Here is a 25770-nt window from a genome sequence, read left to right as displayed (position 1 = left end):
GTGAGTGTGCTTTAAATGATTTGTATCTGTTTTTAAAACCATTGTCACTTTGGTTAAGTAAGTAAGTATTGTTTCACAGTGACCTATGGTTTTATCTGACCAAGTGTTTTGAAACATTTTAACAAGCTTCCCAAATACCAAATTTTGATTAAAGTTCTTTTGACTTCCAGCTAACTTTTGGTTGCTTCAGAGAGCCCCTGAAATATCCCAAAGAGAGATATTAAACTTACTAGACATATATCTGGCATGTTAAATTGCTTTAAAAAAAATTGTCAAATAATTGGGGATAAAACTTAGGTTATATTGTGGAGATAAGTCACTAATATAGTTATTCCAAAATTTATATAAAATTCCTAAAAATCTAATATGTCCTGGTATCAGCCATAAAGCTAATTATTATCTTAAAATGTTGTATGTCAAAAATATCCAAGTTGCTTGTCAATTGCATTATAATCTAATCTTTAACCATGCCATTTTGCTATTTTAAGTCTTATTATTTACATAAACAATCATTGTTTTACTTTGTTTTTATAAAATGAAGATCTTCAGGAAGATTCATAAAAAAGGGACTTTTAAACAAATATGTTCCTGATAACTTTTGTATCATACCACTGAACTGGGTAAATTATGAAACTAATGGAAACCTGATGACTTCATCCAGATAAATAAAAATTAATTACATGGAACTGAATGAACTGATAGATACGATTGATAATCTTTTTTTTTTTTTTTTTGAGATTTTTGAGAAACATACTGGCCTTTACTCTTTATTTTCCAAAAAACAAAACAAAACAAAACAAAACAAAGAACAAAAACCCTTTACTCTTATTCTATGACATACAAGTTGATAAAGTATGCCTTTGTAAACAAGGATAAAGCATCTTTCTCTACCTAATCCTTCCAGGATTTAACTTCTCCAGCTGGCTCCCCTGTAGATTTGAGGGTTATTGAAACCAGGTTACACCTAGTTATATGAATCATTGTTTTAATTTGTTTTTTGTTTCTAAATTGTTATGCTTTATATGACTATTAATGTTACTAATTGTATTACTTATTCTATTCTATAATATTGCTGTTTCTTACATTTCTCAATGTGTAACTAGATCTCCAATAAGACTGATGATGGCTAAACATCTTAAGTGTGAATGAAAATACTGCAATGTGAGTGAAAATACTGCAACCATATCAGTAAACAAAGAATGTTGACACCAAGTTATCAGTGGCTGCTGCCACCCCCCAGTAGGGACAGGCCTGCAGCCCAGCCTCTGCAGCCACTCACAATGGTGCACTCTGAGGGGACTCAGAATAAGAAAGGACAGGATACTGGCCCTAGATAGCTAGGTGCTTGTCAAAGGAATGAATTCAGTGAGCCCAAATATTTGCTCCCTCCCATACATAGAAAAGCACTGAATTCTTTAACTTGAGATGTCTGGTTTTCTTTAGATAACAAGTAATCTTCTATTGTTCCAACTACCTGGTCTTTGTTGTAAAGCTCCTATATATCCTAGCTCCTCCCCTACCTCTTCGGAGCAGTCCCTCAGTGATCTGAGAGGCTGTGATCCCGGCTCGAGTCCTCCTGCCAAATAAAACATAACTCTCAACTTTTAGGCTGCGCATTTATTTCAGTCGACATAAGGAAAGAGATCACACTTGTAACCTTGCATAGAATAATTGTTATAGCATAATTCTAGATATGGGAATGAGCAACGATGGAAAACCATGTCCTGGATCATAAAAGACTAGTAAGACAGGTGATCCAGAGAATTTTTAGTATCAACAGGGCCTGATCTCAAAACTAGCACCTTGAGTAACATGTCAACAAATCTTTGCCTAATCTAGGAAAAAGCCTTCCTGGTGCCCTGGGACAAAATTGGTCATGAAATATCTCCCAAAATATTGGTCAAATTTAGGATGAAGGGGGATCACTGAATAAAAAATACTGCAAACAAAGAATGCTGAAACCATCAAGTCATCAGCGGCTGCCGCCTTCCCCCAGTGAAGACAAGCCTGCAGCCCAGCCTCTTGCAGCCACTCACAGTGGTGCACCCTGAGGGGACTCAGAATAAGAAAGGACAAGACACTGGCCCTAGATAGCTAGGTGTTTGTCAGAGGAATGAATTCAATGAGCCTAAATGTTTGTTCCTTCCCATACATAGAAAAGCACTAAATTCTTCAACCTGAGATGTCTGGTTTTCTTCAGTTAACAAGTAATCTTTTAATGTTCCAACTACCTGGTCTTTGTTGTAAAACACCTATATATCCTAGCTCCTCCCCTACCTCTTTGGAGCAGTCCCTCAGAGAGATCTGAGAGGATGTCATCCTGGCTCAAGTCCTCCCATCAAATAAAACATAACTCTCAACTTTAGGCTGCACATTTATTTCAGTCGACAGGGGGCATACTGGATGGCGGAAGTGATGGGGAGGAACAGCACAAGTCCTCAAAGCCATAAAAGGAAATGTGGCTTTTAGAATTTAGACATGATTTCCAGAAACATTCCTAGCATTTACATCATTGGATATCAGGATAGATTCTTTTCCTATTTCTTTTCACTGTTTTTAGGGTTGGAATAATTTGGAATAGTGTTTTCCAAAGAATGTACTGCAGCCTGCAGGATTTTTATGAACTTTATGTTAGAAAAGAGTGAAACAGAAGAACCCTGTGGGTTCCTCCATGGCACTGTGAATGAAAATACTGCAACCGTATCAGTAAAGAATGCTGAAACCAAGTCATCAGGGGCTGCCGCCACCCCCCAGTGGGGACAGGCCTGCAGCCCAGCTTCTGCAGCCACTCACAATGGTGCACTCTGAGGGGACTCAGAATAAGAAAGGATAGGATACTGGCCCTGGATAGCTAGGTGCTTGTCAAAGGAATGAATTCAATAAGCCTAAATGTTTGCTCCCTCCCATACATAGAAAAGCACTGAATTCTTTAACTTGAGATGTCTGGTTTTCTTCAGTTAACAAGTAATCTTTTAATGTTCCAACTACCTGGTCTTTGTTGTAAAGCTCCTATATATCCTAGCTCCTCCCCTACCTCTTCGGAGCAGTCCCTCAGAGGGATCTGAGAGGCTGTCATCCCGGCTAGAGTCCTCCTGCCAAATTAAACATAACTCTCAACTTTTAGGCTGCGGGTTTATTTCAGTCAACAGTTCAAATCCTTTCTGTGTTTTCTCTTTCTTTTTTTTTTTTTAAATTATTTTTAGTATTTTCATCAGGTGGAGTTAATTAGGTTTATTTATTTGTTTATTTTCAGAGGGGGCACAGTGGATTGAACCCAAGACTCGGGGCATGTGCCACTTGAGCTATACCCTCCCCACTGTTTCTTGTCTGTAAGAAACAGGCTTCATTCAGCCTCCTTGACCCTCCCTGGGTTCCAGAGGGCAGAGTCAAACAGTTCCCTCAGGGAAGGGAAGGAGTTCAGAGACGAGGAAGAAATAGTTAAGCAATAATAGTGCAGCCTTGGGACAGAGTCCTTGTTGCAGCACAAGGAATGTAGATAGCAGTGTCTTTGAGTTCTTCTGCAGAAACTAAGCCCCACCCAGGTGGAGGATGGTGACTTCAGGCTGAGCACATGATTCCTGAAATTCTGCCCTGTTACCTCACCACCAAGCGATCAGAAGAAAGTCATACACCCTGCAATCCTCACCCTAAATCTTACCTATATTTTCCCCCCAAATCATTGGGGAGTTTGGGTTTTTTGAGCCTGAGCTGCCTGTCCACCTTGCTTGGCCCTGCAACAAACTTCTCTCTGCTCCAAACTTTGACATTTCAGTTTGTTTGGCCTCATGGTGCGTCTGGCACATGAATTTACGAGAGTTCTCAAGCTTTATTTGACTAAGGAGGTAATTATAGGACTAATGAAAACGTCCCCTGGACTCCCACTTTCAGAGTTACTGTGTTAGGGTAAAGTAGGAATGTGCAGTGCCCACCACTGACTGGAACTCTCTTTGGTCACACCGCTATTAATTTAGCTTCTTTCATCAGAAAACAGTAACCCCTTCACAGCATTGTCAACTAAAATAAAATCACACAACGTGAGAGTTGTGGGTTAAGTTTTATTTGAGGCAAAATGAGGGCTATAGCCTGGGAGACAGCATCCCAGAAAGCTCTGAGAAACTGTTCCAAAGAGGCAGGGGAAAGTTCAGTATTACATATGACTTCAGTGAAGGGTGGACGTGCAGCCAAGCCCACGTTTAAGCCAGAGGCTGCTGCTAGTCACGACGAGCAGATGTCGCCATTAATGATTTCAGTTCTTTTCTAGATATGAGGACATGCAAGAATGAGTGTCAAAAGCTTTCCCTGAAAATATCTAACTATCTGAAAGTCTGTTCATTCAGTTTTCCCAGAGCACAGAGTGCCTCATTCCTGATCTCAGCCCTGAACAACTTTCAGGGAGTGTTGGAGGTCAGTGACTGCAGCCGCTTGTGATTTAACCCAAGCAGAGGTAGATGGCAAGTGCCAATGTGTTCCAATCCTTGTAGAGGCACACGGCAAGTGTCAATTTTTAGTTAGCTGCATGAAGTATGTGTATCAGGACATTCTCATCTATACAAACAAGAAAAGAGCAAGTTAGTTTGTTAGTGAACATCACCTTGGATTTGGGTCTAGAGAAGACTTGGGTTCCAGTTTCTCTTCTAGCATCTAGTAAATGTGACTTGGGACAAGTAACTCACATATTTTAATTTAAATAATCAGAGCCTTACTTTACCCATCTTACAAAATAGGGATAAAATGTTTACAAGGGATATTGTTAAATTTGACATGAGATAATGCATATGAAAATATGTCAAATTGTGAACACTGTAAAATGCAAGACGTAATTATCACATAATTAATACTTTACATAGATTTAGCCAAGTTGGAGTTCCTACTATGGTTAGAGCACATGGTTAATATGTTGGTTTTCAACTGTGACATGGAGTTTTTATAGATGTAGAAGCTTTTTGGAATTTCTGCAACAAGGCATTTTGGTTTTTGTTATTTTTTAAAAAATAAATAATCATTGTATTAAAATTTGGTTATTTTATGATTCTTGAGACATATGTTTTGATTCATATTTAGTATAAACTATGAAGAGAAAAAGAAAGCTGTCTACAATGTACTGGAAATGGACTTTCATCTCTCAACACTATTGTTATTACAACTTTTTTCCTCTCTTGATTGCCCAATCACTAAAGAGCTGTGCTCTTCTCAAACATTTAAAAGTCAGTCAGCCTTGTAATTCACACAGGTTCTTTGCCAGACCAGAAAAAGGAAGGAGTCCTATGGTCTTCTGGTAAAACAGGTTTAGACAGCTAATAGAACAATGGATTCTAGGCTGAGTTTATCAGTGGAAGAACCTGTGAAGAGAACTGATAAGAAGTACAAAATCATTTGTATTGTGAGTACATTTTAACATTTTCACCTTTGTAGCTTTGTTTCAATGTTTGGAGGTTGACTCCCCTTTTTATTTATGCATGTTGCTATTTAAAGGTAAAGTTTTAAGTAACTGTGTTCAGTTTGATCCCTTATGACAACTCGAGAGCAAAGTTAAGATGTAAAATCATATTTTGCAAAGAAGGAATTTGAGTAAGAACAAATTAATATTTGATCAATCTAAAAGGTTGGGATCTGTGGCAGAACACTTAACAGCATTGATCAGAGCATGATTACACTTACCTCCCAAGTCAGCTTTTTTTTTTTTGCATAAATATTTTAAGGCCAGAGAGTGAGACATTAAAATTTTTTGTTAGACTATTGATTTTATCCTATTTTATGTCACTCCTAGAGAGTTTCTCTCTCTCTTTTTTTTTTAGAGATAGTCTCTTTTACCTATTTTTTCTTTCTTTTTCCTTAATATACTAATATCTTCTCTGTCCTAAAAACAAACAGCAAAAAAAAAAAAAGCAAACAAAAAAATCTTTCCTGGTTTTATTACTGTCTCTTTTCCTTTTACCACTGGTTTTGATTTTATCCATTGCCTCAGTTTTCTCACCACTCAACCCACTTTTTGTTCTCTAGCCTTGTTTTTACTGCACTGAAGTCACCCTTCAAAAGTCCTTCTCCCCTGTCCTATTCCTGCTGAGTTTCGGTAACAATACACACATCACGAATTATTTCCTCATTTTGAATTCTTTCCTCTTGCTTTCTTGATGGCATTGAAAATTCCCATTTTTATCACTTTTCTCCTTATCTGCATTATGGGCCAATTTATCTTTCTTCTCATTGTGCAAATTTCACCAAATCCTATCTAAAGATCTTTTCTTTAGGAAATCTCATCTTTTTCCCATGGTTTTAAGAGCATATTCTCCACCAAGAATTCCAAGGAAGCCAGTAGTTCTGACCTCTTGTTGAGTTTCTGTTACAGGATTTCAAGTGCCTGCTGGCTGGCCCCTCATCCCGGACCTACTTTGTAGTCAAAACCAGTTACATAATTTTCACACACCTGTCCCACTGCAGTTTGCTCCTATATTCCCCACTTAATGTCATCACCATTCTCTCTGCCACACAAGCATTGTTTGGAGGAGTAAATAAAACAATGTGTGTTAAGTACTGAGCTCAGTGACTAGACAAAGGAAACCCCCAAGATATTCTACCAAGATATGCTATTCATTATCCCCCTGGAAACTTGGGCACTCTCTTCTAGCTCTTCTGCCATTTATTATATTTATCCTACCTTACAAATTCAGGGAATTACCAACTCCTTGGGAGCAATGCCTGTTTATCATTTATTTCCCTTCTTTGTATCCTGCTGGTGGGTTATTAGGACACCTAATGGAAGCGCAATAGTTTAAAATCATAGTTTTGAAAGTATCCTAATGTTTCCACATTTTAACAAAAGTGTTACTTAAAAAATGTGAATGTATCTGCTGTGTTTCTAGCATTCTTTATTCATCCAAGCTAAAGCCAAATGTTCACTTTTCAGTGATTTTTAGAGTCCAGCGTACTCCTCTCTCTATTTTGTTGGTGGCATAAGGTAACAAGATATATTTGCACCTTACTATCAAGAAGCTTATTCAGAATTACATACTTTGAGTCAATGATTATACAAGATTAAAAATGAACCTTCTTACCTTTGAGGAGTTTACAGAATAAACGTAGAGAGCAAGTCAAAAATACAGGGAACAAGTGCCAAGGCATGACATAGACATGAAGATTTAACATTACAAACTTGTTTTACAAATTTTTAATTTATTGTTTAAAAAAGGTTGAGGGGGTAGGTAATTAGGTTTTTATTACTTAATTAATTTTTTAATGGAGATACTGGGGATTGAACTTAGGATCTGTGCATTCTAGGCAGGCACTCTACCACTGAGCTATACCCTCCCCCCAACACTATAAAGTTCTAAAGCATCCTGAGGACAGCTAAATGTTGTTGATTTTTCCAGCAAGTCTGAATGGCGAAAGAGCAAAAGTAAGATGTACCATAATATATCAGTTAGTAATCCTATGATGCACGAGGTTTACCGTAGGAAAGTTTCCCAGGGTTTTGTGGCACTGTGGTCTCCCTAGTCCTAGTCACCTGTGTCTTTTGAGCATCATAACGAGGGACCAAGTGCTCATGATGTTATTTAATGATTGTTTATACTCACTTTTTCCTCTTCCTCCTCTTCACTGAATGAACACCTGCTGGAAGGTCACTGACCCTTAGGCTAAATTTGAGATGTCAAATGAGAATTATTTTCATAGTATTCTAACATATTTTCACAATTGTTGAATTCACTTCTATTGAAGACATTAGATATGTTAATTTTCAGAGTGAAATCAAGCAAAAAAAATCAATAGTTTATGTAGGTCTTTATTATCTAAGCAGATTTTGATACTGTGTTTTTTTTCTTTCATAGAAGTGATTAAAAAATAACAAAGTCTATTGATATTGTAAACTAATTTCCTAAGTAATCTGTGTGCCTGTTGCATTTGTTTTCTTTATGGCAATACACATTATTCAAGCTCCATCAACCAGAATGTTTATCATTGGACTTAATGGGTGGGGATAGAGATCAGTGGGAAGAATTCTCTCTAATTTATATCACAGTTTAATTCTAATCATAGCATAAAGTCCATTACACTGAAGAGCTTTGTCAGCAGTGGTGATAATGAAATGACACACGCAGTCTTTGGTCACATGTCTTCCAGGTTACCCTAAAACATTTGTTTATACTGTAGATCAAAGCAGATCATAGTTAATTATTTGGACACTATAGTTTTACATATGTTAAATATTTTCATTATTTTCTGATGGACAGAGTGGGTTAAAAAAAAAAAAAAAACCCTGCTCCTTAGGAACGAGGTAGTTAACGATTTCACAGTTTTGGAATGCTTTTAAATAAATGATCTCCAAACAGGTATCTAGCTAAAAAAAGAGAAATGGGCCAAGGTAAATGGCCCCTTTGGTTTCATTCCTACTTTAACTCTATTTGGGGTTAAGCTAACTGTCACTAATGTATTTGAATTTGAAGTTCTGTAATAAATGGTACTTCAAAATTCTTCTCAAACCTTTCTTATTTTCAGGCATTAAATAAAATTCTGTACCTTTATCATTGTTGGATCTAGTATCATGCAAAGCTAGCACGCTGTGCTTCTTAATAATCACTGAGGGAAGGCGGTTATCTGGATCTTTGTCTATTAACGAAATTGTAAAGTTCACATTTTTTTGTAATAGGTTCTTCTCGCTTTGTTGGTGATTGTGTCACTTGCATTCGGCCTGGTGGTTGGACTCAGGCAACAAGAAAAGCAAGGTATACCCCTCGGCCTTTTCTCAGAACCTTGCCTTCTTTCTTCTTTCTCTTAACCTTCACTGTTACAGCTCGGACTGTCCTCTCCCAAGCCTCCTCTCTCCTACATGTGGCTCTCCCCTGCAACATTCCTCTTCCTCCCACACCCCACTTCTCAGGAGCCCACATTTGTGGTTAACCTTCCCCACTGCCCTTTCTGGACTTTGCTCTTTGACCTCACCCTCCTCTACTTCTTTGAGATTCATATCATTCCAGTATTTGCTCCTTAGTTTCCCTCACCTTCATAGAGGACTTTGGTAATTGGATCAAAGATTCCTTCTCTCTCAGCAACTACTCTCATCAATTAATATCTGATGATAAACTAGGCCTCGAACATCTTTGTTGCTTCACTCCCAGGACCTCCCACCACCACGTTTGCACCTTGCGAGCACCCTGGAATTACCCGCTCCCTGAACTGATTATTTCTTGATTAGGCAGTGCCACTTTCCGGAAAGAGTGCACAAACAAAACAAAACCAAACAAAAACAAAAACAAAAACACTTTACATATTTTTTTCTCATAAGAAGCAAAGAAAAAATAGGGGTTCCTCATCTCAGAATATCAGAATACCTCACACCTCTTTTGCCACATCCCATTAGCATGAGCAGGAAGTAAACCATTTACAAGTGACTCTATAAAAAGCACTTTCTATAATCTTGCTGTGTATTGTTCTGATACGTTTACTAAGGGGAAGTGTGAGGTCAAATGTTAGGTAATTCATTCCCCTTTTTAATTAGGTTGATTAACTACTAATTTGGCTCCACTGGGGAAAGTCTTATGACTTCTGCATTAGGAGACTTATTGGTGAGGTTACCTGGCAGTTTTCCACTTACGTTTTCACTTAATAATTTACAAACACTCAGTAGCCCAGTGTAACATGGGAACACAGTGGGGCTGAAAAGATGGGCATTGGCTGGATAATTACTGTCTTTTCTTGGTCCATTGGCTGTTGTGTTTCTGAACTGCAGTACCAGTCCTAGAACTAGCAAATGTTGGCAGGCCATTTTGGTGGCATTATTCTGATGTTAGTGAACACAGGTGGGCATCGATTCTTCATTATCTTATCCCACAAATCACATAAATTAATTGCAAGAGACATACAGTGATCTCTGGACAAAATCTCTATTTCAGCTCGCTCTCTCCCTTCCTTACGTGAGCACAGCTACTAACTGGGTCCCCAGAGTCATCGTTCCTTGATCTCTTCCTTTCATCTCAGTTTATCCGGGCTTATGTGGCATCACTCCTTTCTCCCTGTCACTCATTTGTGATTTGTTTGAGTGACAAATTTATCATTTTATATGCACATCTTTTTCACTTGCTCTTCAACAGTTGAGCACTGATTATGTGCTGAGTGCCACTCTAGTTAATGGGGATATAGTGATGAACAGACAAAAATCCTTCAAAGAGTTTACATTCTAGCATGGAAGACAGACAATACAAAAATAAGCAAAACAGATACAATATGATAAGGGAAGTGCTAAGGAATAAGTAAAATTAGAAAGGGAACTATGAAATATTGAGTCAAGGTGGGGTGGGGTGTGTGCAATAACTTTCAAGTAAAGAGCTAAAGGAAATGAGGAAGAAACTGGGATATTTTGGGGAAGAACATTTCAGGCAGGAAAAAATGGCAAGTGAAAAGGCCTAAGGCAGGAGCTTGCCTGGCATGTTCTATTTAAAGAATAACGAGGAATTCAGTGAGCTAGAACTAAGAGGACCAGAGAAGGGTAGTCATAAAATGAGATCAACCAAAGAAGAGTCAGATCATAGTGGGTTGGTGGGTCAAAGTATGGCCTTCGGCATTCATTCTGAGTGCGATGGGAAATGACTGGAGGTTTTGAGCAGAGGAATAACACGCTGTGGTTTACTTTTCAATATGATCCCTCAGGCTGCTGCGATATGAATAAATGGCAGAGTGAAACCAGGAAAAGTAGAGAGACCAATTAGAAAATTATTGCAATAATGTAGACAAGCCCTATGTCTTAGACCAGGGTGGTAGCATTATAACTGGTGAGAACTCTTTGGATTCTGGATATCTTTTGACGTGGTGGATAGATTTTATCAACAGATTGGATATGGAGTGAGAAACAGAGGAAGCAAGAATGACCTCAAGATTTATGGCATGAACATCTGAAAACAAGGCATTTCCATAATTGAGATGGGAAGGCTGTAGAAGGAGCTGCTCTGGGGAGAATTATCATGAGCTCAGTTTTGTATATGTTAAATTTGAAACATCTACCAGAAGTCTAAGTAGAAAAGTCAAAAAGTAGTTGGATATATGAGGCTGACTTTAGAGGGTGAAGTCCTGGCTGGTTACCAGTTTCATAAGTGGAATTTAAAGCAATGTGACCAGAGTATGCCAATCTTAAAGGATTGGGAAGATAAGGGGGGGAAAAACAGAAGTAGACTAGGAAGGAGTGGCTAAGAATGTGGGAGGAAAGCCAGGTGATTGTTTTGTCGTGGAAGCCAAGTGTGGAAAATGTTTCAAAGGAGGAGAGTGAATAGAAAAATGTAAAGGCCTGTATGTAAATGGTATATAAACTTTTTTTCTTATTTTCTCATTGAACTTTGTTTAAGATTCATCTAACTTGCTATGCATGCCTCTAGTCTTGTGCACCCATCTAATTACAATGTAGTTCTCTTTGGCATATATCCAAGATGCCTTTTGACCTATGCCCTCTCCCACTGTTGTTTTTAGGAAATTTGATGCCATTCTGACCTGTGATCCTTTATCTTTTGCTCATGATCTTTCTCTGGGAGCTTTCAAGATATCTTTATTTCTACTGGTCCCTTGGTGTGAGTTTTGCCCTGGAAAATTTAGTGGGTAATTTTGATGTAATAATTTTTGCTCTTCAGCTCTGGGAAATTATATAACATGATGTCTTAATAATAATAATATTACCCTCATTTTCTTTGTTTTCACTTTTTGGTACTTACTACCTCCTTGTTTCAATGTCAGCTAAGTAGTAGCCTTAATTACATCTGCAAAGTCCCTTTGCCATGTTAGGCAACATATTCGCTGTCTCAGGAATTAGGGCATGGAGTATTTGGAAATGTAATTCTTCCTACCACATCCATCTATTGAATTTTTCATTACTGCTCTCATGTTTTTATTTCCAAAAGCACTCTGAATATGCCTTCCCTTTTTAAATTATAGCTTTCTTTCTTATTTCATGGATGTAATATCTTCCCTTTTCCGAGCATCTCAATATTAATTGTGTATGTGTTTGTGTGTCTTCTGCTTCCTGCATTATTTCATTTTCAAAAGTTGTTTTTTAAATTCTTGTTTGTTTTCATCTTTGTCTTTCATGTCAGATGCTATCCTGCTATTCTCAAATATCTGGTAACCATTTGTTCGTATTTAAGAGTAAGACCTGTTCATCTTTTTTTCTTATTATGACCATCCTCCTTATTATGACATCTGCTGTCTCTGGGATGAAAGCCCCTCCTCCTAAATTCTCCCAGATTATGAGTCTTCTATTCTGGAGTGGGAGGCGTTGCATATGCAGACTTTCAACCAGTTCCACCATAATTAGCCTCTGCTCGTCTCTCCTACCTTCTCCTAAGGGTCCCTGGTGTCTCCAAGTCTGGGACCTCTCTAGGGTCCTGGGGAAAAAATCACTCATTGTGTATTACTCATTTACCACTTGCACTGATGAATCCTACAGCACAATAGAAATGATCTGTTTGTCTGTCCCAGCCTGTGCTCAGTACTTCTTGTGCTCCCACCATCTACTATGCGACATTGAACAACTTCTGAGCTTTGGTTTCCTTATTCCTTTGCTCTGCAGGCAGCTGCAGGAAAAAATGCTTTGATTCTTCACATAGAGGACTGGAGGGCTGCCGGTGTGACGCGGAATGTCAAGGCCGAGGCGACTGCTGCTGGGATTTTGAAGACGCCTGTGTGAAATCAAGTATGAATCCTGAGAACAAGTTTGTTAGCACGTTGGTGGTGCCATCACTAACGCCTGTGCGAATGCTCACCAGACACCTTGTGTAGGAGTTTGCTAGGGCTGCCATATCCAACTCCACAAACTGGGTGGCTTAAGTTCATCTCCTCGCAGTTGTGGAAACTAGAAGTCCTAGAGCTGGGTGTTGGCAGGGCTGGCTCCTTCTGAAGGCTGCGCGGGAGAATCTACTCCACACCTCTCTCCTAGCTTCCTGTGGGTCGCAGGCACTCTTTGGCTTTCTTTGGCTTGTGGCAGCAAACTCCGAGCTCTGCCTTCATCTTCATGTGGATTCTCCCTGTGTCTTCACCATCTTCCCTCTGCATGTGTCCTTGTCCAACTCCCACCTTGTTATGACACCAGTTATACTGGGTTAAGGGCCACCCTAAGGGCCTCATTTTAACTTGATTATCTACAAAAATCCTTCTCTAAAGAAGGTCACATTCATAGGAATAGGGGGGAGTCAGGACTTCAACATTTTGGGGGACACACTTCAACCCATAATGCCATATACACAGGATCTATTAACTATCCTTTCCCCCTTGACAGTGCTGAACACAGAATCCACAGTACAGCTAGTTGAGACTGAGCAATAACAAGTCTCCAGCAGATGAAATGCTGTGTGATTACACACGTTTCAGAGGAGTTTTACTATGGCTCAAGTTACTCATCTTAATCAGTTTCACTTTCAGTGGTTCTCAAATTCCAGAAAAAGACTTCCTTGGAAAGCTGGTGATTTTTGGTGATTCTGGTGCCAACGCTCCGCAGAACACAGCTTGAAAAACACTGCTCTCTAGGTGGGAGAGACAGTTTGCAAGATGTAATTTTCTAAGAAATCAGGGAAAGTGTGTGTGTGGTGGGGGGATCTAGTGATTCAAAGAGAGTGAAGGTTAGCACACTGGAGCTCCTTTCACTGTGCTCTCTGAAAAGGGCAAAAGGGAGGCGGATAACCTAGTATGGATAAGCTCTGTACTCCCTTTCATTAATCTCCAAAAATCTTTTCTTCCTAAGTAGTATGTAATGAAGAACAAAGGACTCTGTACATGACGGAAATGCACAGCTGTCACCGAGCCCATATATTTGTCTAAGCCTGGAGCTGGTGTTGATCCTATTTACTGTTTCCTGGCATGTGGCCCTAGGAGCAGCCTCAGTCCAGCCTCTTTTGGATTTTAGCATTGGGATTTATTGAAAATGATCTCACACTTAGAGTGCAGCCCGGGAGAACAGCAGACGCTTGGTAGGAAACTGATCTACCACTTCCTTCATTCTCCACTAGGAGGTACCCTTACCTGCCTACAGTCCTTGACTGTGCTGCTGTTACTTCTCTTGTCACTGTCTCCTCCTTGCTGCCTGTCCTTAGATAAGGCTGGGCAGCCTGCTCTTGGGTGGCAACCGTCACTCAAGGTTAGTGGTTCTTCACCACCGGGAGCTCCTACCCTTGGTGGGGGAATAGGACGGGAGCTTAGAGTTTCTCCAAACTCAGAGGTGTACCTGTTAGGCCAGCGCTGCAGCTTATAAAATTACATTTCTCTTTGCCGCCCATGTCAAATGAAGAAAAGCAGTGGCTTGCCCCTTATTTGTATTATGTATTTTCATTTGAGAATGCAGATATGCCAAGAATTTGACTGTACCATGAGTACAGGAAGAAATGCATGAAATTTATATTTTCAGTATCAGATGGTTAAAATAAGTTGTATGCTCAGAACTGAATCGTTTACTTGTACAGCTCGAATGTGGACATGCAATACATTCCGCTGTGGGGAGACCAGACTAGAATCCAGCCTTTGCTCTTGTTCAGACGACTGTTTACAGAAGAAGGACTGCTGTCCTGACTATAAGAGCGCCTGCCAAGGTAAGCAGCTGTTGCTCCATGTGCCTCTGTGAGTTCCGTGACCTTAGAGCTGGCCTAGGCTGCAAAAATCAAAACAAGTCAAAGACTCTTCAGTGATTCTGTACAGAAGGAAAGACCGAATGAGTTTACTGTGGGAAGAAATGTGTTCCGTGTGCTGTAGAGGAAGGGAGCTCATAGCAGATTTGTTAGAGAAAAAAGGAGAAAGCTTAAAGTTTCACATTTGTCTGTAAAGCAAGGTCTTTTTCAGTCCGGTGACTGTGTTAGACATACTTGCAATTTGAGACACCAAATGGCAGATCTGAAAGTTGAAACATCACGAAAGAGGTTATCTGGCCCAAATATCAGTTCATTAAACCAATGTGATGGTTGAAATGACTATGCCCTGAGTGATTAAATTACTGATTAAGGACTCTCGGGGAGGTAATGCAGAGCCAAGATTAGAATCCAGGTTATTCAGCTCCTGATTTCATCTGCTTTGCCACTTTATAAGTGATGCAGATTTTTTTTTTTTATTCAATCACCAATGCCTCTGAACATCTGATGAGATTTATGAAAAATGCACATATACTCATAGCAACAAAATTGCTTCAAACTATCAACCCCTTTTTCGTAATACCACACCCAGTAGAGCAAACACTTTTAATATTTTTAGAGAAAAAAAGATTAAGTTAAATTGTTTTTTTTAAAATGGTACAGTAAAAACGTTATTAACTATAATCCCTTTGTAGGAAATAGATGGATCAGTTTTTATACAGTTTGATATTTAATAGTGAATATTGTATCATTAAAAAATCCCTCTAAATTCACAAAGGCAAGTGTAGTTTCCAGTTTGCTTATTTCTCTAATAAATTCATCGACCAAACTGCCTCTGATTTTTATATTGTCCTACCTTCTCCCTCACTCCAGTCTTATAACTCAACTTTTATCTCAAGACCGATCTTCAGGTCATGTGGTAAATTTTCTCATTGAATTCATTGAACAACATTGGTTGAATTTAACAAAAACAAAAGCAACTTTTCTAGTGCCAGTACCACTACCTAGTTACTTTGATGGAGTTCTTTTTATCATTTCAGTTGATTTTTTGAATAAAGGTAAATATCTTCTCACTCTAAGAATTCAGTACTTAAAAGACGTTAAATGATTTTTTGCCAAAATTATATCTCCAGACAGTAGTTGGAGGTGATTTGAATGACTTTTGTGCAAGAAAGCAGCTAGTTACTTTTATATTTTAAATTTAGAATTTTCTAAAACTTTATGATAATTTTCTAACACATAGAAAGTAAAGAATAGTTATATGTTTTCCCCTATACGTCCATCACCTGGCTTCAGCAATGATCAGCTCATGATCAATCTTGTCTCAGACTGACACAGTTAAAATTTTCAAAAAATAAAAACACGACTCTGGTAAACGTAAAGTGAATATGTCAAAGTTTATTAACTCATTAAAGAGACAACCAACTGAAATGTTGAGCTGGCTCAGAGCAGCGAAGAGACTATACATGGGCCTGAAAGAGTGTTGGAATAAAATCACTAACGTGGTAATTTTTGGTGGGACAGAAATGATCTACTTTTCTGTAGGACCATTTATCTAGTATCAAGACAAGAGTCAGTTATACTGCTATTAGTTTTCTACTAATTAACTGCTCCCCTTACTGAGTTGTAAAACGAATGGTAAAGAATAAGCTAGATAAAGGCATGTACTTCTAGGAATTAGATGATCCATAGGTGGGCTTTTTAAATAATTCCCACCATGACATTAAAATGAAGTTTAGTGATCAGTTCTCCTTTCGCTTTTTTTCAAGTTTTAGATTTTTTCCCCTAATATAATATACCCTTTATGCCCTTCAACCTCTCTTCCAAAATGTTATATTACTTCAAAGCAAATCATAGGGTTAATATCATTGATATGTAAGTATTTTCAGTATGTTTCTAAAAAAGATGAAGATTTAACAAAATTAGAATACCATCAATATATCTAAAAATGTCATCAATAATTATTTATTGTCATCAAATATCTAATCAGTGTTCAAATTTTTCTGTTTGTTTTGCAATATTTAAAAAAAATCTTTTTTGTTTGAAGTAGAATCCACATAGCTTCCATATTTTGCAGCTGGCTGATATGTTTCAAGTCCTTGAAAAGTAGATTCTCCCCTTTTTCCTCTTGCTATGAAACATGTGGGAGAAAAGGGGTCATTTGTCCTGTAGAGTTTTCCAACATGGGTTTTACAGGTTGCATCCCCTGTGACTCAAGCAGTCTGTCATCTCCTATATTTCCTGTGAATTGGTAGGTAGAACCAGAGGACTGTTCAGATTCAGGTGTTATCTGTCTTCTATTTCCCTATCTGTCTATTATCTGTCTGTCGGTCTGTCTGTCTGTCTATCTATGTATCTGTCTATCTACCATGTGTACTTCCATCAAGAGGTACGTCTTGTCTGCCTATCTCTTTCATGGGAATGTTAGCCATTGATGATCATTGCCTAGATCCATTGGGGGTTACAGATGGTGGCATTCATATTCTGTCATTTCTACTTCATTAATTACTTGCAATGTTCTATAAACAGAAACATCCATTAAGTGAGAATTATTTAGCTAGGATCTCAAACATTTATTCAGTTTTTTCCATTTGATATCAATTATTCTCATCGGCTATTTCTTTCTTTCTTTTTTTAAGCTTTATTTTCTCTTTTCTTTAGATTGTATACCTATATTTATTAAATTCATTTTTCCTAGCAGTTGTGAAAACATTGTCCTTGAGGAAAAAACATTATTTAAAAAAGAAAGAAGAAATTGTTCTTTTCTAGCTAAAGAAATTCCCTTTGTTTTCTTGGTACAGATAGGCTTCCTGGTGTTCAGTTAGTGCACATTACTGATCTGTGCAAATCACTAAAGGCACCGGCCTTGCCGATATGTGAAACAGCACTTACGTTCTGCAGGCGTTTAGTCATTGGAGTGATGCGAATTAAGTCGTTTGGAAAGATCGTGTCGTTGAACATTTGCTACCCTTTTCTTGTCTGAAGAGCTTGATCTTCTGTTTTCAGGAGAAACCTCATGGGTGGAAGAAGATTGTGGCACAGCCCAGCAGCCTCAGTGCCCAGAAGGGTGAGAAGGCCCGGGGCATGTTTTAGCTTCCTTCAGCAGGTGGCACTTGGGAATATAGTTGAGAGCAGGATGGAATTTCCTCCACTCTATTTACATTTTAATGCAAAAAAGTTAACAAAAGATTAGATTTCTTGTGGCTTCACACTTGTAACGCAGCTTGGTTTGCTTTATTGTTTACAAAGCATTTTTATATTAAGTTAGTCGTATCTTACAACAATGACAAGAAAATTGGTTTAAGTATTTATATGAGCATGCCGAGGTCCTATGATCAGGACTAGAATTTAGATCTAAATGACTCCAGCCAGAACTCTTTTCTGTTCACATCCTGGCACCTCAGATGTATTCTTACTGAGGGAAAGGGAAGAGGTTTGTCCATGGAAGTCCTCAGAGTGAAAGGGGGCTTTGAAGAATGAATGGATGGGGAGAACTCTGTCGGGTTTGCACAGGTGTTGAGCACATGAAGCACCGCCCCTCACCCTACCTTCCCATGCATCTCCTGCACACGTTCATGGTGGCTGCTCCCTGGGCTAAGTCCAGCCCTGGGCACATGCCACACGTCACTTCCCAGTCAAGGTGGATTTCCCCTTCCCCTCATTGTCCCTTCTTGTAAATTTCATACCTGGTATACCTGGATGTCACAGGTAGCCAGTGCCAAGGAGTAAATGGAAATAAAATTAGCTAAAGTTTCTTAAACTCTGGAACTCAAAGGGTGGTAGATCTCTGAGTTGAAAGACCCAGATCATTTATGTACCACTTCAAGAAAAATCGTACATTTTTATTAAGGATTAATAATGTACTAGAAATACTGACTGTCAAGAGAAATAATTTTTCAGAAAAGAAAGGAAAACTTGACTTAGAACTATTTCTTACTGTACTTTCTTAGTATTTTTTAATTTAGAGGATTATAAGTACAGAAAAGTACCTTTGTTTAATCAAAATAATGAACTAATTTTTTGTTTTCCATTTTCAGATTTGACCTGCCACCAGTTATTTTGTTTTCCATGGATGGATTTAGAGCTGAATATTTACAGACATGGGGTCCTCTAATACCTACTATCAATAAACTGAGTAAGTCTCCTACAATCAGGGATGTGCAGATGACAGACACTTAGTTTCTAGATGGTGCACCTTTCTTTCTGACCTTTAATGTTAGTGGTTTGTCTCAGCCGAGGTCCTCTCAAGATTTTGATGACTTCACTACATGATAATCTGTTTTCTTTTTTAACACGTATTTATTTTTATTTTATTTATTATTATTTTTAATTTTTCCCCTTAATGGAGGCACTGGGGATTGAACCCAGGACCTTGTGCACACCAAGTGCATGCTCTACCACTGAGCTGTATTCCCCATCCCCTGGTAGTCTATTTTCATACTTGTTGCTTCCTCCTTCCTTTTTGTGCAGCAGGTTCAACTTTTTGTTTCTTCTGATTGGTTTTGCATTTGAATACAACTTCTCCTGGATGAAAATTTGTTTGTGTATACTGTCTCAAGAGTAGTGTTTGTCAGACCTGGGTTCTGGGTCTTTGCAAGGTGGATATGACCAGTAAGGACAGGATCCTGAGTAGCCTGGACAGAGCCAGCACATACCAAGTCTCCTAGGTGAATTAAAGTCCAGTATCTACGTCTAGTTCTGGAATCAAAGTCCCTGGAACCTGGTTCCACCACTTATTTGCTTGGAGACCTTGGGCAAATTTACTTCCCCCATTGGTGCCCCAGTTTCTTAATCTGTAAAATGGTCACTTCCCACCTGATAGAAATACTGTGAGAATATCTACGTGGTGTACACCATGATTTTAAGTGATTACCATCACTATTATTTTATTATCATTTCTATCATGATGTTGTATTTCTGTGTTATGGCACTTGGCCCTCATGCAACTTTATAAAGTTAATAATAAAGAGGCATGGTATTACCCAAGGTCTACAGAACTAAGATGTATCCAGGGTTGGCTCCAGGGCCCGTGCTCTTCACTGCCCTGCAATTCCTCTCTTCCTTCCCCCTCTACCAGGCCCTCTTTTACCTCCACAGCCCTCAAAATTTGTGAATTTTACAGGTTCCCTGACTTTATTTTTTTCCAAATTATTAAAAAAACAATAGCTGTTTGACGCTAAGTCAGTAGGTCACCTTTACTGGATCTCAGTTTCCTCATTTGTAAGATGAGAGAATTAGAGCTAATGATTTTGACTGCTAATTCTAGCACTGAAATTCCATGACTGTAGAAAGAAAAATTACTTCCCCTACAACACAAGAAGCTTTGTCTCCTCAGCTTCTCCCTCATTCTCTGAGACAAATCTTTAGTAGAAAGATTAAGAGTTTGGGTCCCTGAAAAAAATTGGCTCCAAATTCAGGATTTCTCACTTACTGCCAAGTTACTTTGGTCTGGAAAGTTAATTAACAGCTCTCAGTTTCTATTTCTTTATATGCATTTCCCTTGAGTCTGGATATCAAATCCTGTGTCCAAAAGGGAATTTAGCTAGGCAGGCTGACCTGAACCTCTTTTGAAGTGATATTATTTGATTTTCTCATCCCATTGAGGGCTGGAAATGACACCAATGAAATATTGGACCATTGAGAGCTTTCCCTTTCTAAGGTTTAATATATTTTTTAAGTCATTTAGACAACATCTCGACCCTTTAATGTGTGAAGCCATCACTAACTGGTCTTCAAAGGCACATGGGCTCTTCATTACTTAGGGGGTCCAATTAGGAGTAGATGTAGTAAAAGGGTCAGAAGTAGGAGCTCCCGAGAATGATAGACTATGGTGAGGTACGTGACAGCAGGAATCATTTTAAGGGAGTCTAGACCCTCGTCTCTAGAATCCTGGATTGGGCTACAGTGGTTGTGTAAACTGAGCATGAACTGATGCCACAGTACCGAGTCGTGTCAGTGACTACTGAGGTGGTTCGTGGACTCAACTCTCGTGGGCAAGTGAAGTCACTGTCTTGTCTCAGTGTTGGTAGGAGCAGGAAAAGAAGGGCCAGGATTAGGAAGCAGGTGAGATAGAAGTGATCTGGCTTCACCTAGAAGTCAGGTTCCCTAGAGAGGTGTGAAACTGGGATAGTGCAAAGCTAGTAATAACCATCCTCGCATCCCAGGGATAAATATCACTTGATTGCGATGTGTGATCCTTTTAATATACTATTAAATTTGATTTGTGAGTATTTTGGTAAGAATTTTTACATCTGAATTCATGGAAATTGGCCTGGAGTTTTTTCTTGTAGTATCCTTATCTGGCTTTGGTGTCAGTGTAATGCTGATAAAATGAGTTTGTGAGTGTTCTCTCCTCTCAAGTTTTTTGTTGTGGTTGTTTGTTTTTGTTTTTGGCAGAGTTTGCAAAGAATTGGCATTAATTCTTCTTTAAACGTGAGGTAAAATTAACCTGTGAGGCCAGCTTGAAGATTTACTTTGTTAGGAGGTTTTTAATTACTTGTTTGTCTGCTCAGATTTTCTATTTCTTCGTAATTCAGACTTGGAAGGTTCTATGTTTCTAGGAATTTATCCATTTCTTCTAAGTTTATGTAGTTTGTGGGGTATAATTGTTCATAGTAGTCTCTTGTAATCCTTTTTATTTCTGTGGTATTGGTTTCTGACTTTATTAATATGACAATTCTCTCTTTTTTTCCCCCTTAATCTAGCTGAAGTTTTATCAATTTTGTTTATTTTTTCCAAAAAACCCTTTAATTTGGTTGATTCTTTAAATTATTTTTCTATTCTTTATTTCACTTATTTCTGTTATAATCTTAATTGTTTTCTTATTTTTGCTAACTTTGAATTTTGTTCTTTTTTTAGTTCCTCAAGGTTTAAAGTTAGGTTATTTGTTTGAAATTTTTTTTTTAATGTAGGTGTTTATTACTGTGAACCTCTTTCCTAGTGCTGCTTTTGCTGTATCTGTATGTTCTTCAGCTGTTTCACCTGCTAATCTATTCAGTCTAATATTCCTCCTTGTAGTGTATCATTACCATGGATGTATGTTTATTCCATTTATATTTTCAGAATTTTTTTTAATTGGTATTTATTTATTTATTTAAATTTTTTATTCTTTTTTTTAGGGGGAGATAATTAGGTTTTTATTTATTTTAGTGGAGGTACTGGGGATTGAATCCAGGACCTTATGCATGCTAGGCATGCACTCTACCACTAAGCTATACCCTCCCCCCTCATACTTCCTTTTTTAATAAGATGTTTTTTAAGGAGGAAAATATGCAAATGATAAACTTTTAAAAATAATATTGAAAGGTATGTAATAAGAAAAAAAAAAACCCAACCAACCAACTAACCAACCAACTCTCCTGGTGTTTCTAGTTTCTCTTTGTAGAAGCAAATATTATTATTGGTTTATTGTGTGTTTTTCCAGAATTATTCTATTCAGTCATAATTTAGATTATTAAGATCTAGAAGAAACAATGGCAGAAGATCTTGCTTTTGATGAGCTGCTCAGTAATAGCTCTGGTTCAAAGGCAAGTGATCCAAAGTCATAGCCTGAATCTGTAGATAGCAAGTGTGTCCTACTTGAAACTAGAGTGGTGTCATGTTTCCACATCACTGGTAGCTTAGTTTGTGTATTATTTTATACTCTGTGTCTTTAGGTACTTAGAAATTTGACAGCCATGCTCATTTGTTTACATATTGTCCTTGGATACTTTGGGGCCTTAATAACAGAGTTGAGCTGTTACAACAGAGGCCATATAGATTTGCAAAGCTCAACATACTTATTATCTTCACAGAAGATACTTATTTCTTCACAGAAAAATTTTCCTGACCCTTGACTTAGCTCATTCCTCTCCTAAGAACTGACATTCTTTGGAATGGAGGCATTTTAGGCATCAGCATTTCAACTTCTTTCCATTTACAATTCACCCCTCAGTTTTCTATTTCTCTGACAAATTTTCATGTTCAAAGTTTCAGTTATTCAAACAACTCCTGAGGAAGAAACATCTTAATTTCTCTCTTTCTCTTTCTCTCTCTCTCTCTCTCTTTTTTTTTTTAATTTTCTTTTTTTGGGGGAAGGTAATTAAGTTTACTTATTTATTTTTAGAAGAGGTACTGGGGATTGAACCCAAGACTTTGTGTGTGCCAAGCATGAGCTCTACCACTTGAGCTATAGCCTCCCGCCACATCTTAATTTCTCAATGTACTTTGTTGCAGAAACATGTGGGATTCATTCAAAATACCTGAGACCTGCCTATCCGACCAAAACCTTCCCAAATCATTACACCATTGTCACGGTGAGTGCTTGGCCCAGTAGCAAGACTGACAGGCCCCTGGCAGGCAACTGACCACACCAGGCATGCTCAGGCAGAAACCAGATGAGCTGTAGGTCACACATTTCACAAGCACATGTGGTGGCAGTCAGGGCTTAATTCAGGTATAGAAGGAATGTCTTAGTGCGAGGCCAGTCCAGGGCTGTGAGGTGTTAACTGTGAGTGAGAATCCCACCATTGGCTAATTTACCTCTCTGTCAGGCCAGGACAGCCTCTTGGATGGGAGACATTCCCTCTGCTCTGATCTTTTGATTAGTCTCATTTATCTGAAGGTCTGCTAGGAATGGGAGGCAATATATGAGTATGGTCACTTTGATGTGGGAAATTTCTTTCTTTCCTAGTCTTTTTTTTTCAGTATTTAACTTGACAAAGTCTCCTGTTTCATAGATGAATTCAAACTGGCTATATCTCTTTAGATAAAGCAAGTGAATTCCCCTCAGTGTATAAGAAGACATAAGTGAAATGATCAAAATGAACTCAAAGGAAAATTAAATTATTTAATATTTATAGATTTAGAATGCATCTTAAGGAGTCCTCTGCCTAAGCCTTTACTGCCAAAGGATGTTATGTTTTTCCTACTTTGCATTTAGTCTTTTATTACTATGGAATAGTAATTACAACTTATTTAAATTTTAGTCCTTAAGTAACTATATATTTGTATATATATATGTGTATGTGTGTGCATGTGTGTCTGGGTGTATAAATGCAGATTCCATTCTGCAGATTCACCTAAACATTTGAGTTGCTCAGCTCACATGTCCCCAGCTGAGGTCCTACAAGGCAATACTCTGCCTTCTTGTTTTAGCTCTCATTCTGTAAACAAATGTTATCACAGTCTACTGTCTATGTAGTGCCATGTTTTTTGCATGTTTGTACTTTTTTGCCAGAGATTTTGTTGTTTAAAATGACCCTTAAGGATATAGCTGAAGTACTTTCTAGTGTTTCTAAGAGCAAGAAGGCCGTGATGTACCATTTGGAGTAAAAAGATATGTGTGTTAGATAAGCTTTGTTCAGGCATGAGTTACAGTGAATCAACGATATATATTAAATAAGGTATCTTCAAATAGAAACACACACAAAACAAGGTTATATATGGATCAGTAGACAAAAATGTTATTAGCAGAGGTTCACAGGAACCTAACTTTGTATTTTTCCTAGGAGAAATGGTTCAGTATTCACTAATTCAGAGTTTGCAGCAACTTTATGGAACATAACTATTGCAAATAATAAGACTTGACTATATGTACACATATGTACATAAATACACATGCATATATAATACATATATATGTATGTATTGTAAATAAGGAATTATACATAAGTGCTATTAATTTCCTATATATGTGCATATCCATATTCACATATATAGTAATATTCTGAAATAATGACCCTAAAATCTATCTAAATGTAGTTATAACTGCATAGGATGTCATAGGCATTCAGTGGAAATGTGTGCAGTGATTGAATGAATAGGTGTGATTGGATTAAAGGAAGGATGGTCTTGATGGATGGATGGCTGCGAGGAAGCACAGAGACTTGGCAGGCTTCTTTCTAAAGTACTGGTAACACATTTTAACCCATTTAGCCAGGATATCTGATACTGAAAAGCATCTATATAGTAAATTTCTTGCTCCTATTGTCAATAATATCAGTGGTTAATCATTATTGTTAATATAGGATTTTTTAATTAACAGTTTTTAATAACACAAGAGTTATATTAAAACCATCAATAAACCATCTGCCTAATGTCATTCCTTTGCAGCATAGACCATGGTGGAACTAGCATATATATATATGTGTGTGTGTGTGTGTGTGTGTGTGTATGTATATATATGTGTATGTACAGGGGTTTTATATTAAAAGTATGACTTTTTTCAAAACATTAGTTATAGTTTTTATGCTATTTTAAGTATGTTTTCTGAATATATTATTTTATCTTAAATCTTTTAAAAAATTATTATTTTAGGGTTTATTTCCAGAATCACATGGCATCATTGACAATAATATGTATGATGTAAACCTCAACAAGAATTTTTCACTTTCTTCGAAGGAGAAAGATAATCCAGCTTGGTGGCATGGACAACCAGTATGTAGCATCCTGCATGTGGCACCAAAGTAACCTTTGTTTCCCAACATGACAGTGGATCACTCTCTTCTCTCCACTTTGAATTTCACATTATCTTTCTAATTTCTAAGAGCGAGGGGTGGGAAGGTGTTTCACTACTATTTATAATTATAATTTGAATCTTTTAAATGAGTGTGATTGTTCTCCCAAGTTGCCTTCATCTGAAACCTGGATGTTGTATTATAAACATATCATTCTGGAAGTTACTGAGAAAGATTATCTATTGATTTTTTTCTTCATTCTGTTTTGTAAATTTTTAAAAGAGGAAGAACTGTACAATTTTTCCAACTTGAGAAGCCATCTTTCTTATCGCTTTGCTACGTTTTTTGATTTTCGAGGTAAATGCCTGGCTAATTACGTTTTTTTTTTAACTGCTACAAAGACAAGTTTCAAATAATTTAAATGAATTTTAGTAATTAAATAAAATGTGCAACTGTTAATATGTTCAGTTCCTAATAAATGGTACCATTTTCACCCAAACTAATTATTCTCTTGACCTCCACTTATCTGAAATTTTCTTTTCTTATAGATCTGGCTGACAGCAATGTATCAAGGTTTAAAAGCTGGTACCTACTTTTGGCCAGGATCAGATGTGGCTATAAACGGCACCTTTCCTTCCATGTATAAGGTTTACAACAGGTAGTGAAACACTTGCAGACGTGACCCCATTTTGGCAGAAATGATTACATTTATCTGGTTTTAAATCTTGATGGTAATTGTATCCTTCCAGTTG

The 25770-nt window shown here is 37.8% G+C and overlaps 1 protein-coding gene across 1 annotated transcript in view; it reads left to right on the top strand.

Moving 5' to 3' along the window:
- The first annotated feature begins 5251 nt into the window (after nucleotides 1-5251).
- The window catches only part of ENPP3 (ectonucleotide pyrophosphatase/phosphodiesterase 3), a 60214-nt gene continuing 39695 nt past the window's right edge, over nucleotides 5252-25770 (top strand). Inside the window, exons 1-9 of the mRNA XM_010988665.3 lie at nucleotides 5252-5380; nucleotides 8642-8717; nucleotides 12542-12664; nucleotides 14424-14549; nucleotides 17589-17649; nucleotides 18620-18717; nucleotides 22797-22876; nucleotides 24879-24998; nucleotides 25567-25676. Coding sequence (XP_010986967.2) covers nucleotides 5306-5380; nucleotides 8642-8717; nucleotides 12542-12664; nucleotides 14424-14549; nucleotides 17589-17649; nucleotides 18620-18717; nucleotides 22797-22876; nucleotides 24879-24998; nucleotides 25567-25676 — 869 coding nt within the window. The 5' untranslated portion in view covers nucleotides 5252-5305. The remainder of the gene's footprint in view (nucleotides 5381-8641; nucleotides 8718-12541; nucleotides 12665-14423; nucleotides 14550-17588; nucleotides 17650-18619; nucleotides 18718-22796; nucleotides 22877-24878; nucleotides 24999-25566; nucleotides 25677-25770) is intronic.

Source organism: Camelus dromedarius, chromosome 6 (assembly GCF_036321535.1).
Source record: "Camelus dromedarius isolate mCamDro1 chromosome 6, mCamDro1.pat, whole genome shotgun sequence".
Taxonomy (NCBI): Eukaryota; Metazoa; Chordata; class Mammalia; order Artiodactyla; family Camelidae; genus Camelus; species Camelus dromedarius.
This window is presented reverse-complemented; position numbering and strand designations above follow the sequence as displayed.